The 16,830-nt window shown below is 41.7% G+C and overlaps 1 protein-coding gene and 1 pseudogene across 1 annotated transcript in view; one reads left to right on the top strand and one right to left on the bottom strand.

Moving 5' to 3' along the window:
* The window catches only part of LOC149191624 (zinc finger protein-like protein), a 343,705-nt gene that overhangs the window by 104,265 nt on the left and 222,610 nt on the right, over positions 1–16,830 (top strand). The window contains exon 3 of the mRNA XM_089404364.1: positions 16,655–16,769. Within this exon, the coding sequence (XP_089260490.1) occupies positions 16,655–16,769 (115 nt within the window). The remainder of the gene's footprint in view (positions 1–16,654; positions 16,770–16,830) is intronic.
* On the bottom strand, positions 2,452–4,833 carry LOC149191625 (presenilin-like protein At2g29900 pseudogene; annotated as a pseudogene).

The following is a 16,830-nucleotide window of genomic DNA, read 5'->3' as shown; positions in this document are numbered from 1 at the left end:
GGCAGTTGCTGGGGTCTAAAAGGCTGTAGGAATATTGCAGAGTGGAGCTAGTGAGGTACTGTAGTCAGAACAATACCTGACAAAGCATGGCCAGAGGAGTTGTTACGGAGGGTTTCTAGCCGAGGAACCTGGATCGGCAGTGTAGTTGCACAAGACGATCAGAGTAGGGGGCATCTTGACAAGCGGCAAAAGGATTTCCAGGAGGGAAATCAGGACTCAAAGGGAGTCCAGAAGAGAACTTCCAGACGGGAAGTAGAGACTCAGAGGATTCGAACAGAGAACTTCCAGGAGGGAAGTAGAGGAGCGTCATGGCACTTCACAGGGTAAGAGACCAGGATAGACTAGACGGAGCATCGAACTTCAAAGTCTGGAAGGCCAGAATCTTATCAGTGCTTGACAGGAATTGTGTCAAGAACTTTGCCTTGAAGGTTATAGCTATCCCACTCGACCCCAATGATAATGACAAGTATGAGGAGACGATGGCGAGGGCCAAGTGCATTATCCTTGACGGGGTCAAGGATCATGTGGTACCACATATAGCCGAGAAGGAACGAGATGTGGGAGGCTCTCAAGAACCTATACCAACATACTTTTGTGCAGAGAAGAATGCTGCTCGAGAACCAAATGAGGTCGTATTAGATGAAGAAAGGTCAAATGATTGACTCCTTCCTCGGAGGAATGAATGAGATCGAGATTAGTTGATTGCTATAGGAGCGACACCGGATCAGGAGCTTATGGTGAGGACAACCTTGAATGTTGTCTTAGAAGAGTGGGAAGTGTTTGTCCAGAGCATCCTGGGCAGAGGGACTCTCCTACCTTGGGACGAGATGTGGGCAGCTCTTAGCCAGGAAGAGATCAGACAACAATCAAAGACAGGTAGCAACAACAAAGGGATCAAGGTCAAGCAGGAGGAGGATGTGGCCCTAGCATCTGAGGGAAAACAGGAGAAGCGGAAGAAGAAAGATCTCTCCAAGATTAAGTGCTTCCACTGTGGGGAGCTGGGTCATTATGCGACCCAATGTCCAAGGAAGAAGAGTAAGGGAGAGTCTTCCAAGACTAAGGCAGCGCCAGCACGGGTAGAGAAGGAAGTTTTGACAGACGATGACTGTGCCATGAGTGCACACGCACCACTTGAGCGGAAGTGGGGAGACATTGAGCTGTAGTCAGGTGGACTACAGGCAATGAGGGGCAAGATCCTTGAGGTACCCAGCCTCTTGGATTAGACCTTGCTACGGGAGCCTCGACGAGGAGTAGCAGGACTGGCTGAGTGGGTAGAGACGGATGCGGATGGAGTGGCAGAGAGAGCTACAGTGCAAGAGTCCTGAGACAGCACAGAGCTAGCAGGTTGCAGCAATGCGAGAGGCACAGGAGTGTTGCACCAGTGCAGGAAGGCACAACGAGGTGTGCAACGATGCGAGATGCAGAGAGTTGTTGCAGCCGCGCAAATGTCAGAGAGAGGGAGCACTTGTTAGCGACAGAGGGAGCTTCAACATCAGTGGGTGTTTCTAGCCCAACAGGGAGGTCAATTGGGAGATCAGTTACTTACTTCTCAGTAACTGAGTTGCAGTGCAGTAGTGGGCAGCACGATGCAACATGATGAGAGGAGGTGCAGTGCTGGGAGAAAGGACCAGCAACAACGCGGATGCAGAGGGAGTTGTCGTACAAATGCAACAGTGGCAATGGCAGAACCATGGGCAGCAGTACCGAAGGCAACAGTGCAGAGGATGTTGGGCAAGAAGGCCTAGCATCAGCACAGGTACCGACGCCGGATGATGAGAGTAATACTCAGTGAGGAGTATTCCTAGAGCACAGTCCTCGCTAAGAGGGAGTGTTGATTTAGGGTAGCATTGGATGTGCTTTAGCCACGAAATTTGGTGGAGAGGTTGGGGCACATGAGATCTCCAATACCCAGAAAGGGTTTGGGCACATTCTAAACAGATCAGGAGATATTAAAATAATTAATATTTTTAATGGAGTCCCTAAGTTTAAACTTAGGGAAAATAAAATACTAACAATTGTCCCAAAAGGTACAAAGAGAGGCCGATAGGATTATTAAATTGGAATTGTTGAATTTTTCTAGAAGAGTGAATTGGTTTGAGGAAAACCTTGTTTTCTTGGACTGGATCATTGTGCAATTACCCTTCTAAACACTCTTTGTCGTTTGATAAAATAATCAGAATACTGTTTTCAAATTTCCATAGATTTCCTCTTGCAATAAATTTCAAATACAAAATAAAATTACAGAGTATATTGCTTTGCTGAAAGAAATGATAAGAATAGAATACAACAGAATCAATGTTATTTGTGCTGAATTTATAAGTTTACAACAAAGAAAATTTGGCTTCCCTTGTCAGAGCTGAGTTGATTTGTGGCCTCATGATATCCAACGGTCTATTTAAGGGTATTCAAGGTAAGTGAAACTTTGGGGATTGGAGTTATTCTGCTCTAATATCAAAGAAGCAAAAGATGAGTCGTGATCTGAACCACGAAAGCTTCCATTTCAAGACGAGTTAAGAAGTAAAAAATTACACCCAAATTAATTAATTGAAACAGGGAGAGCAGGCAAAGGCTTCTGACAGAAGGCCAACAGAATCAATGTTACACCGAGCCCTGCTATTATGGCAAGGTAGCATGCGTACACTGTCATGTAATCATACATAACTGCGCTTCCAACCAATATGTTGTAGAATATGAAGTCACCCAATCCCAATTTAATTGCACCAGATGTAGAAAGCCCAATCCCATCCTGTTGGTATGTATCTGTGTGTGTAGAATCTTCAATCCCATTTGGGTGCGGCCTCCCCTCACTATCACTATCAGTTTGGGTCAATAATCCTTGTAGTGTAGAAGGTAATGGCAAAGAACCCACTTTGTTGATTCACATATGTGGAAGAAGAAGTCCTCACTTGGTGATTTACGAGGGGAATTAATTCCTCTTCTGCTAGTGTCTCTGTGTCTCCTTGAACACGACTCTCCTCCACCTCCTCCTCTGCGACAACTATTCTGAAACCCTGAATAGAATCCTCATGAGGTAGCGATGCAGAAGCAGAGGCAGTGCTCTCATCGCATCCTGAATTCAAGGATTTCAATAACGCAGATCTTGAACTTGAACTTGCTGGATTCTTCCAAATGTTTCCATCTGTTGTTGTAGGAGGGCTTTTTCTAATCTTTGCACGTATGGAGGAAGGGAGGGGTTTATCAAAGCTTCTTCTTCACTTTCAGTAGCTAGAGGGCGACTGCGAGGAAGAAGCGCATTTTCATTTTCATGCTCGGGGACTGCGATGTGGGGTTTTCTTGTAATAGGGCGAGCCTCGTAAATCAAAGCAGGAATTTCCTCATCTCTTGAAATAGCGAGCTCTACCAAAATTTTGAGAGGGCCACTGGGGATGAGAACGACAATAACATCATATACCGCCATTGCAACAAGCAGCACCCACGAAGTCCATTCGGGGAGCATAGTAAACCAGAATGCAACAAGCATGCCTATGAGTACCAAGTAACTCTGGGTGAAAATTATGTGCACTTTGCACAGGAAAACATAAAACACCCCCACAACAGCAAAATTAAAAAGCACAACCCCAAAAGTAAAGCAGTCAATGGGTATAGAGAGAGCTTGCACCAGAAGCACGGCCACGCCCCCACCCATATAACCCAACACAACGAATGTTGCAAAACCCATGTAAAAACGAAGAAACTTCGTGCATCTGTAATAGGAAAGGCATACCAACAGGAACGTGACCACTGTGACAACAACTACAAATACAAGGGTTAGTATGTCTACGGGAGTCAATTTTGGTTATTTCTGAATCCAGGTTATTAATTTTGCGTCCCTTACACTCCAATGAGGTTGACTGTCTTCCCGCCTGATCTACTGCCTTACCTGGGCCTCTCATTGCCTTAGCCTTTTCCTTGCCGTTTTCTACAACATTCGGAAAACCACCTTCCCTTCCAATTAAATCAAAGGCGGACTTCTTTGCCCAGGTTTGGTTCTCTAATTCAATATTTTTAATACCTTCTTCGCTTCTAGAAATATTGAAGTCCTGTCCTGAAAGTTTAACTGTTCTTAGTTTCCTAATTTGCTCATCCAAGTCTTGAGGAAACCCCGGACCAGTTTCTGTATCAAAAGAAACCGTTAGCTGTTGTTCTTTGATGTGGTCGAATTTTTTGGAATTATTTTCTGGCTCCTTAATGCTGAGAGAATCGAACCTGTCAAAGGAGGCCCCAAAGTGCTTATGTTCCCCAAACATTTCTAGGCACAGATGGCATGACCACCATCTGTAATTAGGTCTAACTAAAGGTGGAAGCGGAGGCTTTTGCCCTTCTCTTAGACTGTCCTCGAGTAGGCTTTCAGACAATGGCCAGCATTTCCTTATGTCCACACTTCTAACTTTTGCAACATATTCACTGTATATCCAAGAACCATGAACGCAATAATTAAAGGGCAAAGAAGATTCATTTTGAACTGTCAGCTGCTATCATTTTTATGAAACAATCAATGGTTAAAAGCAACAAAGAGAGGGTATAGGGCATGCGTTAACCTACCGTACGGAGAAACCTTCGCATAGGACGCTTCTGCCGTTAATTTTCCGATGGAGGTCTTGGAAAAAAATAGCTAGATTTCTGAAGGTCGCAAAACCATGATCAGCTTTGTCAAGATTTCGACGGTGAATACGAATTTCAGATAAAGCGTTCTCGACTGCAGCTGCTGGCCAATTAGACTCCGTATCAATCTGTACATTTTGCAGGTTCAAAAATGGTCGACTGCCATTTGGAGGAATTTTGTCCCCACCCATAGATGGTTCAAGAACACTAGGTAATACTCCACTTCGATTGTACTCTTTGTACTCTCCTCCTGCTTTCTGCGTAACTGAAACCCCGTTCTTTAAAAAGCACCCGAACGACCCTACTTGTCATTAGCCTGCCTAGCCATAACATATCAGCATTGACAGTGTGTGTGAATCTGGTATTTTAATGAAGTCCCTGGTAGTCCCATTATCGGGTGTTCAAATGTCAGACGAATCCTGCAATGCCGTCAAAATATGATCCCAAAATTTCAATATCTGAGAGAATAAGAATACATCCTGCAAGATAAATCTATATCCCTGCCTATGGAGTATGAATGTTAAGCCTATGGAAGGTCAACACATCCCGTTGTAAAACAAAGTATCGGAATAAATTTATGGTGGAAACCCTGCAAGATCCGTGTACAGGAAAGGTTTTACTAGGGCGTGTTCAAGCAAGGTTTCACAAGGGCGATGAAGCCCTTGACCGTGGCCCAAAGCAGCACATAAGGGCGGAGAGAAGCTTTGCAGGAGGGGGTCGATCCGTATTTTATGTGGCCCAAAGCAGCAACACAATATAAAAGCAGAAGAGAAAAGGAATCCAAAGAAAACAGATTAACATGAGTCGGTGAAAATAAGAGAAAAATGAAGAGCAGGATCACTCGCCGGGTAAGAATCGGAGGATTGTTCATCATATATGAGAGTGGGAGTGGCGAAGAAAATAAAGACGATGACCAGTTAAGGAGATGATAGTGACCAGGTTCAATGCACAGCAGAACTCGGAGGTAAAAAGAAGGCAGCTCGACTTATATTTAGAAAAAGCAGTCAAAGTGCATCTCAGAATCAACGGCGGAAAGTGTCTCACTTAATCTAACGGAACAGAATAAAAGTGTTGACGATTGTTGATGCATAGGAAGGCCTATCGGCCTAATTAATGAGTATTAATATGAATTTGTGTTAGAGTGGTCCAAAAGACATGGATCAAGCCAGATCTAATCTTAGTCGTTGATTAGGGATTTAATCTCGGCCGTTGAATCGTCAACAAGAAAAGTATAACCGGAGGTTTGAGGGTCACTTGGAGATCACACCAGATGATCAATCATTCTATTCTCTAGAGCGGGATTTGCTAAGAGAGATAGAATCAATGATCGAGAGAGTAGCTGAGGGGCATTGAGTACAGAGGAACAAAGAAGACAGATATTGTGCTGGGAGAGCAGAGAAGCAGCCAAGGAGGGTGACGCAGAGCTAGCAAGGGCTCACGCAGGGCCACGCAGAGGCAACCAAGTGCTGCGTAGAGCACCGGAGGGGTCAACGTAGCTGATGTAGGGCCTCCTGGGGCTAACATAGGCCAAGAAAGGCTGACGCAGGGCCAGCGTGAGACAAAGAGGGTATGACGTAATCTAGATTGGGCAGACGCTGGGGTTGCAGGAGCAACTTTGTGCTGAGGAGTTGCTGGAAGGGTTTTCCGGGGTTTCAGCCAAGATTTCTCTCAAACTGTGAGGTATAGCTGCTAAGGAAATTCTCTGTTGGGTAGGCCAATTACGGCACCCAGGTTGTACTCTGATATTGCTTAATAAGAAAAGCCTCAGATAGCTGCACCATTTTTCCCGCATTGGGTTTTTCCGGGGACATTGGTCCAAAAATAATGGTGTCATGTGTTGTGTTTGTCCTTGTTTCTTTTAGTTGCTAATCTGTAATATGTTGAGCATGCACGGGTGTTTATTTTCAGTATTTACTTTGTAAATAACTTGTTAAAGAAAAATTAACAAGTAGGTAGGAATAAATTAGGAAAAGTGCATGAAGGGTTTCTAAATTAAGTAAACTTAGAAACTTCAACATGGGGGCCACCCACATGGGAATTCGAATTGGCCCATTCGAATAGCTTGGAGAGAAAGTCGAATAGGTGGACGGCGGGGCCCACATGAGGTAGGGGAGGCCCAAGGAGTTATAAGGAGGGAGCAACTCTCATTTTGGATTCATTCTTACATCTTGCAAACAAAATCACTTGACTGTTCGCTCTGCTGTTTAGCTAAGTCAACCCACTGTTTAACCACAGATATCTCAAGCGGGAGATTCAACCTCTACTTTGGGGGACCATCCGTGTCTGCCCTAGAGAGGTAGTTCCACAAGGATTTCAGGAGTTCTGGGGTAGTGAGATAGCACCATCATCCAGCGCAGAGCAGGGAGTGCGTATTTCTGGGCAGCCAAAGAATACGCAAAGGGAGATAGAAGCCAACAGAGATCATATGTTTGTTGGGAGAGTTAGAGAGATGAGGAAGCAACAATAGGCCAACATTCTTGCTGAGTTTTACAGCCAGCAGAGCCAACATTCTAGCGGTTCGAATTGTTGGGCTAGGGGATAATGTAGAGGCCACTTAACAGTTTTTCGTGGAGCTTAGGAGCAGGTGTCTTAGGCCAAGAGCTCATCGGGGAAGTCAGGGGTTTAATATCAAGTGTCAGCCCAACACTTTGGGGGCATTTCCGGGAGGATTTACAGGCAGTTTCCAGCAGGTCGAGTTTTGTAGTTGCCGCTGAAGTTGGGCTCCAAAGGGGTCGAATTTCAGTAGTCTAAACCAGCCAAAATCCTTTGTGGGTTTTTTTTGGGTTTAGCCAAGGAGTACGGGGTTAAAAACACATAATTTTCTAGGCAGTAAAAGTGCACCTTCCAGCCATTCGTACTGCAGCAGAAAGGCAGTTTTTTGGGGCAGTGCAGTTCAACCATTTTCTCACCTCTGTTTGGTCATGCTTGTCCATTGAGACAAACCCAGGTGCACTATCTTGTCATCCATTGTATTTGGCCTTCAGAAAATTAATAAAATGGCTCAGCAGTTCCATATTCGCAGCATTTTTGTGAATGTTTAATGAGTATTTCGTTTTTATAAATTGCTGCACAGATTATTTGCTTTATATCACTTGTATTTCCTATTTCGGATCATTACAGGCAGGTAGCATAGGCATGGTACTCAAGGATTGATGAGTATTTATTCAAGTTGGGCTTCACCAAAATTACAATAAATCTGAATCTTTATTATTTAATATTTATATGATAAATTGGATTTTTTTTGTTTTGGTCTTGTATGTAGATGATTTGATTCTTACAAGTAGTTATGAGAAGCTCATTTCATTGCACAAGCAGTTGGCAAATGAATATGACATGGAGGACATTGGCCTTATACATTCCTTTTTGGGTCTGGAGGTTTGCCAGGGTGCAGGTGACTTCTTCGCTGGGCAAGAGAAATACACAATGGGGATTTTAAAAAATGTTTAGATACTAAACTACGGACCTTTGGCCATGCCTAAATTAATCAATCAAGAGGTTTTGGGGTGCATAGGTGGGATACTAGTATGTGCAGAGTGAAGAAGCCCTTTATGGGTTGAGGCAGGTAGCATAGGCATGGTACTCAAAGATTGATGAGTATTTATTCAAGTTGGGCTTCACCAAAACTACAATAAATCTGAATCGTTATTATTTGATATTTATATGATAAATTGGATTTTCTTGTTTTGGTCTTGTATGTAGATGATCTGATTCTTACAAAGTTACAAGTAGACTAGTAGTTATGAGAAGCTCATTTCATTGCACAAGCAGTTGGCAAATGAATATGACATGGAGGACATTGGCCTTATACATTACTTTTTGGGTCTGGAGGTTTGCCAGAGTGCAGGTGACTTCTTCGTTGGGCAAGGGAAATACACAATGGGGATTTTGAAAAAAGTTTAGATACTAAACTACAGACCTTTCGTCATGCCTAGCTGCTAAATCTGAAGTTATTTGCTGATTTAGATCCAGATTTGGTAAATCTGTCTTCGTATAGGGAGTTGATTGGTTCCCTTATGTATCTTGTGAATACCAAACCTCTTATATATTTTGCAGTGAATACTTTGAGCTAGTTCATGGTTGAGCCCATGTAGATTCATTGGAAAGTTGCCAAACATGTGCCTAGATGTGATGTTCCCATGTTGTGCATGCAAAATCACTTGGGAATTTGCAAAATCTTTGGGTAATATTAAAAAAGGGGAAAATATTATTTTGTGAGAGGGAGAAATTATTATTTTAATGGAATGGTGGCAAAATAATATTTTCTTAGAGGAGGACTGCAAATTATTATTTTAATAGAATGACAGAAAATAATAATTTATGGAGGATGGAGGAAAACTATTATTTTATTGGAGTTTGACGGCAAAATAATTTTTTATTGATAGAGGAAGCAAATTATTATTTAATTCAAAATGACAACCAAAAGTCTCCTAGTGGAAATTGGGCCCCACCAATAAAATAATAGGGAAAAAGGAGAATCTAGAAGCTAGAAGGAGGCTCTATGAAGAATTATAAAAGGAAGAGGAACTCAATAGCAAATCAATCCATCTTATCATATTTCTATTTGACATTTGAGAAGAAGCTCAAACAAGTTTCAAAGAGTTTCAAGCGAAACACAAAGCTTTCTTCAGAGGACTTCGAGTGCCACTCTAGTTAGCCTTGGGGAAAATTATTTCATATCTTCCATTGTGCTTATTGTTTAGAATTTTCAGAACTAATTGGCATTGTTTGCAGGCACCTTTCAGATTGTGAACTTGACTTGGGTTGTAGGGGATTATTAGCATTATGAATTCAGTGTTGCAGGGTTATTCCTTCCACTTCCAGGGCCTAGTTCAATCCCACATTCTAGGGTGGACGAGTACCAATTTGTGCAGCCAAATCTGAAGTGGTTTCTCTATTAAATTTGGGGACAAGCGTCTATCTCCTAGGCCAAATTATTGTAGGTATCAGCAGTGGGTTCCATAGGCCGAATTGTTTGCTTCAAGAGAGGATAGAAGAGGCGTAATTGCAGTACATAGGGGAGAAGACATGCATTGTGTCAATGGCTTCATTTCCAATTGGGTTGTGTTTCCCATTCTGTAGCAGACTTTCCTTTCAGAGGACCGAGTAGAAAATTGTTGGAGAATTCCGGTGCAACAAGGAATTACATTTATACCCCAGGGATCCATTAAATCGCTTGCATTTCAGATCAATGTTATTTTGTCCAGACCTGTAGCAGCTTGTCTAAAGAGTTCAAATTGATATTAGACCTGTAGCAGCTCATTTTGGAGAGGAGAAATTTATATTATGCCTGTAGCAGCCTTCCCATTCAAGGCTGAATTGTCTCTAGCCGCATATGCAATCAGTCAGTCCAATTTCCCAGGTGTATTTCCTCTTGTGCTACTCATGCTGATATAAAATTTCTGAGTAATTTACATTGGGGTAAATGTGGTTTATATCAGTGAAGCACCACCCGTCTTAAACCCGCGGGTAAGGGCAGTTCTATGGCTGGGCCGGGTGACCTGCATAGAACCCACGGTTTAGACCCAGACCCGGCGTGTTTTCCATAAAATGCGGCTACCCGCATCAAATCCGTGGGTAGCCCATTAGACCCCTATTGGACCCGTATTGGACTTATCGGGCATAAAAACCCACAAACTGTTCAAAATTTCGATTTTTTATTTTATTTTTATTTTTATTTTTTGGAAATGAGGTGGAGGAAAAGGGAAATTGGAGGGGAAAAATGCTTTATAAGCATCTCTCTTCCTTCCATTTCTCATTCAGTTGTCATTTGAGTGTTTGACTAATTTGTGTAAGTGTTGAGAGTGAAACTAAAGGAGCCTGAAGGAGCTGTTGGAGGAGGCTAAAGGAGGCTTCATCGGATCAGGCTAAGCTTCATGAACCTAGTTAGAATGTTTTCCATGTATTCATTTTGTTTTTTTGTTTTTTTGCTTTTAATTTTTAATTTTAATTTTATTTTAATTTTTATGTTTGGGGCTGCTTGTGGCTGAGTTTCTCAGCCACACAGGGCCGCTGTGTGGCTGAGAAACTCAGCCACACAACCAAAAAAAATTGCAAATTAAAAAAAATTCAAAACAAAAAAAAAATCAATTATTTTTTTTTTTTTTTTCTTCCAGATTTTGTCACCATGCCACCAAAGGGCTTCAGATAGTCTCATGATTCGGCATGGGCACATGGTCAACGAATCATTGCCGGTAATGACCTCAATATCAAGTGAAATTATTGCAATGCCACAATGCATGCAGGCATAAACAGGCTGAAATACCACCTAGCCAGAATTCTTGGGAATGCTGCGGGATGTTGTCCAAGTTGCCCTGATGAAGTCACTACTGAAATGGTAGTTGCTTTGGAATCCATTAAAGAAGCAAGTTCTAAGAGGGCAAGAAGGAAGGATGAGATTGTTGGGGTAGGTAGTTTTCATCTCAGAGTGAAACACAATTTCAAGGTCCAGGTATTGGTAACTCCTCTTCAAGTGCTATGGAAAATAGGAGTATAACCTCTTCTTTCTTCAGTCCTTGTACAACTCTAGGATCTCAACCAACCTTGGATAGTTTCAATGAAAAGAAGAGGAAGGAGGCAGATATGGCAGTGAGGAGGTTTTGGTACCATAACAGTCTTTCATTCAACTACACAAAGTCTTATTTTTATCAGCCCATGGTGGATGCCATTGCATGTGCTGGCCTTGCATACAAAGCCCCATCTTATAATGCACTTAGGGGGAAAGAGTTAGATGAGGAGCTTGAGTGTGTCAAGGAACAATTGGAGAGCATTAAAAGCTCATGGAAATTTATAGGTTGTACAATTATGTCTGATGGGTGGACAGATCAGAGGGGTAGAACAATAATAAATTTTGTTGTAGCTTGCCCTAAAGGAACCATGTTCCTAAAATCCATTGATGCATCTGCAAATGTAAAAGATGCACATTTGATTTTTTCATTGTTGGTTGATGTGGTGGAGGAAGTTGGGGTTGCAAATGTTGTCCAAGTAATCATAGACAATGTAGCAAATTATGTGGCAACTAGAAGGTTGCTTTGTGCCAAATATCCCACCATTTTTTGGACTCCATGTGCTGCCCATTGCATAGACTTGATGCTAGAGGACATTGGGAAGTTGGAGTGGGTGCAAGATGTTGTGCAAGAATGCAAGCATATTACCAAGTATATTTATAATCATGCTTAGGTGTTGAGCCTTATGAGGGAATTTACACAGGGTGAGCTTAGTCACCCAATTGTCACATATATCCCTCTTGTACCTCTGGATTTGTATGGGGTTTGGCCCTAACCCCACCCCTAGGTGCAGGTTGGCCCAACCAAGATGGAAAGTAGTATTTTGGCATAATGATATACGCCAAGTCATGTAGTGGAACATTAAGTTTATTCCACTGTGTACACACACAATTGTGGATCATTGTATACAAGCTGGGATCATCTTCTTGAACAATATCTTTTATTTTCCCTAACATAGTATCGATTTTCTCATACACCTCCCCAATCATTGGTTTATATGTATCTGCAAAACGAATCATGCTATAAATGGGCTTGGTGAATTGCAATACTTGCCGCACATGTGCCCAACACGGACCATCAAGAGAGGTCTCCTCCACCTGTTCAAAACCTTGCTTGTTAGCTGCATTTGTAGCCCTGTCCTTTAATACCTGCTAGTGTGGACTTGATACCATGCTAGCCAATGACTCTCTTACCTTCAAAAGGCACTTGAAGGTGAGGTAATAGCTAGCAAATCTAGTCTTCGCAATCTTCAACAACTCCAATCTTGAGTGACTGCGGAAAAGCCCATGGGTATTGCTATGATTTGTAATAAATTTTATCATTTGTTTGCCTCTCTTGTACAAATCACCAATCCATTTGTATTGTTGGTTTTTGTTCTTAATAATATCATGCATCAAAAGGTTCATTGTGTGAACCAAACACCCAGACCAAAATATGTTGGGGTATTTATCCTCAATAATTGCTCCCGCTGCCTTACAATTAGCAGCATTATCAGTGATGACTTGGATGACATTGTATGGCCCAATACGTTCAATTGTTTCAAGTAATGGTTCTGCAATGTTGATTCTGGTCTTGAACTTCTCTAAGTAATTATATGCTGAAAGGAAGATGGCACCACTAACGGACACAACAAGAACACTTATCAGTGGCTTGCCTTTTACATTCGTCAATCCATCAGATAAAATGGATACCTCATGCTCAGTCCAAGAATTTGTCATTCTACTCAAAGATTGTGATATTTTTGCTTTTTCATGATCAAGTCCAACGGTTCTAGCCTTGTCATACCTAGGGCTCTTGTATCCTTTAGGGGCATCATTTATGGCAGAAATCATTTCATGTCAATAAGGTGAGCGAAGAACATTGAATGGTATCCCACATGCATAGAGAAACTGTTAAATTTTTGAATCCACATCATTCCTACACCCTTCGTCAAGGAAATCTGATATGGTTCTACGCCTTAAAGAGATGTTTGTTCCTGTGCTTCATATCCACTGCCATGGGGGGATGCTGAAGGAGTTCTTTGTGCATGTGATTGTAAGCTATGTTCAAAGAAACCCTTTGATTTTTTAGATTTGTATTGGGCTTCCTTCTCTTCCCATATGTATTTGGCTCTATCTATTGCTGACACACTTGCACAAGCTTTGATTCCTATTGGTTTATCTCCATCCCATGGCCTTTTCCCACAGTGTATGAACCCGTGTAAGTTTTGTTGCAATGGTTGCATGTAAATTTAGTGGTTCCACCCCCTTTCCCTGCTTCAGGCCTACTAACATATTTCCACAATGGGGTTTGGTCTTGTTTAGTTTTTGGGGCCTCATCATGTCCACTCTCTTCCTCCTCACCAAGGTACTCCTCTCTAGGGTTTTCATCAAATCCACTATAGCCCACTTCTTCATCATGATCAACCCTCCTCCTCCTACTCTCCAACACCATAATAACCAAAAAAGGAACCAACAAGAAGAAAATGCCAAGCCATATAGCCATGATGTTTGAAGTTTTGAGTCTGCAAAAAAATGGAGGAATGGGAATGGGAAATAGAGAATTTTTTTATTTTTATTTAGCAATGAACATAAAAAAACAAAAATGCTAGATTAGAGTGTAGATCCTACCTCTTTGGCCTTCAATCCCAAGCTCCAATCTCCCTTGCAAGCTCCTCAAGCTCCTCCAAGCTCCTCTCTCTTGCTCTCTCCAAGCTCCAAACTCTCTCTTGCTCTCTCCAACTTAGACAAATGGGTGAATAATGGGAGGGGAGAGGGTCTTTTTAACCTTTTCCCCCTCCCCTTCCCTCCCTTTCCCCTCCCTCTCCGTTCGCTGGCCGCCGCCTCCCTCTCTTGACGGCATGGCCTTTTCCGGCGCCGTCGAGAGTTCTTTTTTAAGAGGGGGAGCGTTCAGGAGTGATCGCTCCCCCTCTTAAGAAATCACTCCTGGAGCGAAGGGGAGCAGTCAAGGAGTGATCGCTCCCTCAAAAACAAGGAACATAATTTTTTTAAAGGGAGCGCACTCCCGGGGTAGCTCCCTACTAGCTCTTGAGCAGAGCGCGAATTGGGAGTGGATTCGTGTGTGGGGCGGGGGAGGTGGAGGGTGCGCTCCCCCGCAACTCTGATTTGAAGGTCACAATTCATTATGATATGATGTATTTGTGAGATGGAGAGTTGCTGTTACATGGATTTGTAGATTCAGATTTATAGGAAATGCAAGCACAAGGAAAAGTTATTGCTTCATCTCAGGATTATGGATGATTTCCTTGTTCAGCAATAAGTAGGGGGCAGTTTCTCCTAGTTTTATTGAAGCAGAGTATATGGCTGCATCATCGACATGTGTGAGGTCATTTGACCTCTCAAGTTGACTGCAAACTTGACCAATCATATGTTGGAGTCCACTGTTGTGTATTATGAGAATCAGATTTGCATTAGGCTCTCTTAGTGTCTGATGTTTCATGATCTCTCCAAGCACTTTGATACCTGGTAGCATTTCCAGAGAGATGGAGTACAAGAGGGAGCTATTGTTGTTGATTATGTTAAGACTGATTTGCAGGTTGCTGACATTCTAACAAAACCCTTTGCAAAGTTGGGGGTTCAAGATTTTGAGAGACAAGCTTGGCTTGGTGGAGGAGAACTTCGTCACAAAGAGGGAGTGTTAGTTTTGGTTTCTCTGAGTTGTTCTCCTAGGAAGAGAGCACATGATTGTTGAAGTGAGTTCATTGTAGGATGGGTGTGCTATGTGGAAGAGATTCCCTTGCACCCATATGACTGTTTTCTTACACGTATGATGCTTGACATCTTCTATTTTTGTTCAGTGTAAGGTTATGATAGTTTCTATTACGGTTATGACAGATTCCTCTTACACATTATGATGCATTCATGATGGGAGTTACACATGCTAAGTAGGGTGGATCCCTTGAGGAGAGATACATTGTTACATGTTCATTTCAAGAAGGATATTATTAGCCATTACTGTCATAACTTCTCTCCCCTCTCTTGTCAAGTTTGACTTGTTAATGGAGGGAATACTAGTTAGGCTTATATATAGTGACCTTGAGTTGAGTGATTCTACCAGGAGTGTGCCTAAGGCTTGTGAGAAGCCATTGTAGTCCTTTGAGGAGAGTATTGTACTTTTCTTATGGTGTTAAGATAGTAATTGGAGATAGTAATTGCTGTTACGGAATTTGAACTTCTTGTTCACCACATTCATGATGCTGTTTGTTTAGATCAGATTTCATAATTTGCATGACTGATCTCATCTCTTCATATGTGGTGTTTACACTCTGAGTTATCCATTCAGTGCCTTTTGTTTATACATATTTGAAGTTTTGGTTGCCGTTTCAAATTTCTGTTTTAGTTGTAAGACAAGTTCTTTGAGTGCAACTCTGTTTATTGTGTAAATGTAAAATCATGATACCTATTTTTGTACTTTTTATAGTTCCTTTGGCCACTTATGGCCACAAATAGATATTAAATTTAAAGTAAATTAAAGCAAAAATCTGTTCTTTTACCATGGGCCAATCATCTACCGCCTTGGCTAACCACTTTTATAGCCTGGTAGAGTGGTGTCTGCAGACCATATATTTCAGCTGGCAATGAACATACTGAAAGTTGATTGAGATATCAATCGATATTGAAAGAGGTTAATAATCTAGAAGAACTTCATCCAAGTAGTATTGAAGGGTATGAGCATGATGACATACTAGTAAATAGACTGGAACAACAAGATTTACTGGGACGTGCTATAAGGTGATAACACCCTCAACCCAATCACCGTAGAAGCACAGAGATCTATGTTTCTTTCAACCCCGGAGGGATCTTTATGCTGTTTTACCTTTGGTCATCCCTTTTCAAGATATGAACCTACTGACTCTGTTTGGATTGCTACATGTTGACAGTTGGCCTACATTATTTTACCATTAATCTGGATGCTTAAAGTGGGTAATTGGTCTTTCTTTTTATCTTGCATTTCCACAGAAGTTAAAGATGTGGAATATCTTCTTCATGCTTTAATGCAATATCTTATATACATACCATGCTCTAAATATATTCACAGTTTTGCAGTATGTAGTTGTGTCGCTTTTGGACATCATGGATTCTTCAAACTGCAGAAACATAGAGATTCAGGACTTGAGACAATCTTAGAGTCATTACCTGATGTAGTCTTAGATGTAATTTCTATGTTAGTTCTTGTTTAGATGCATCATTGCAGATCCTTTGATGGTACAGGGGATAATTTTCCACTAACAGTTATATGTCTTAATGCTGGTATTGAGTGTAGTTAATTAGGACTGCCTTCTGCACTGATCTATATAAAGTTTAAATGTTTTGAGGACCTCTTGAGGCAGAAGCGAATGTGCTTTTAGTATCTTGATGTCTGAGCATTCTTTGGTTCCTTGTTAATGTATGAATTCCACTTGTTCCAAAAGATGACATAATTGGTTTGACTATCTTTAGTTTCGCAGGCAATTTGTTTTGAAATTTAAATGGACAAGGATTGCTTTAGATACTTTTCATGATGTGAGGGTTCTTTATGAGGCCAACTTTTTATTTCTTAATGTTATCCAGGTATGTAGTAAGGGCAAAAGCAGGTGGCAGGCAATCAAGCAAAGATTCAACTGGGAGAGCTCCAAAGTCTGGCGGGGCTTCTCTGCGGCGTTACAATGAAATGGCTCTTAAAAAGGTTATGGATTTAAACCCAGTCTCTTCAAATTACCATCATAAGATCCATTTTTTTTCAGAAA

Source organism: Pinus tabuliformis, chromosome 2_2 (assembly GCF_031772625.1).
Source record: "Pinus tabuliformis cultivar Carrire ecotype Pingquan chromosome 2_2, CPIR1, whole genome shotgun sequence".
NCBI classification, from domain to species: Eukaryota; Viridiplantae; Streptophyta; class Pinopsida; order Pinales; family Pinaceae; genus Pinus; species Pinus tabuliformis.
The sequence above is the reverse complement of the archived record's forward strand: the minus strand, read 5'-3'. Positions and strand labels throughout refer to the sequence as shown.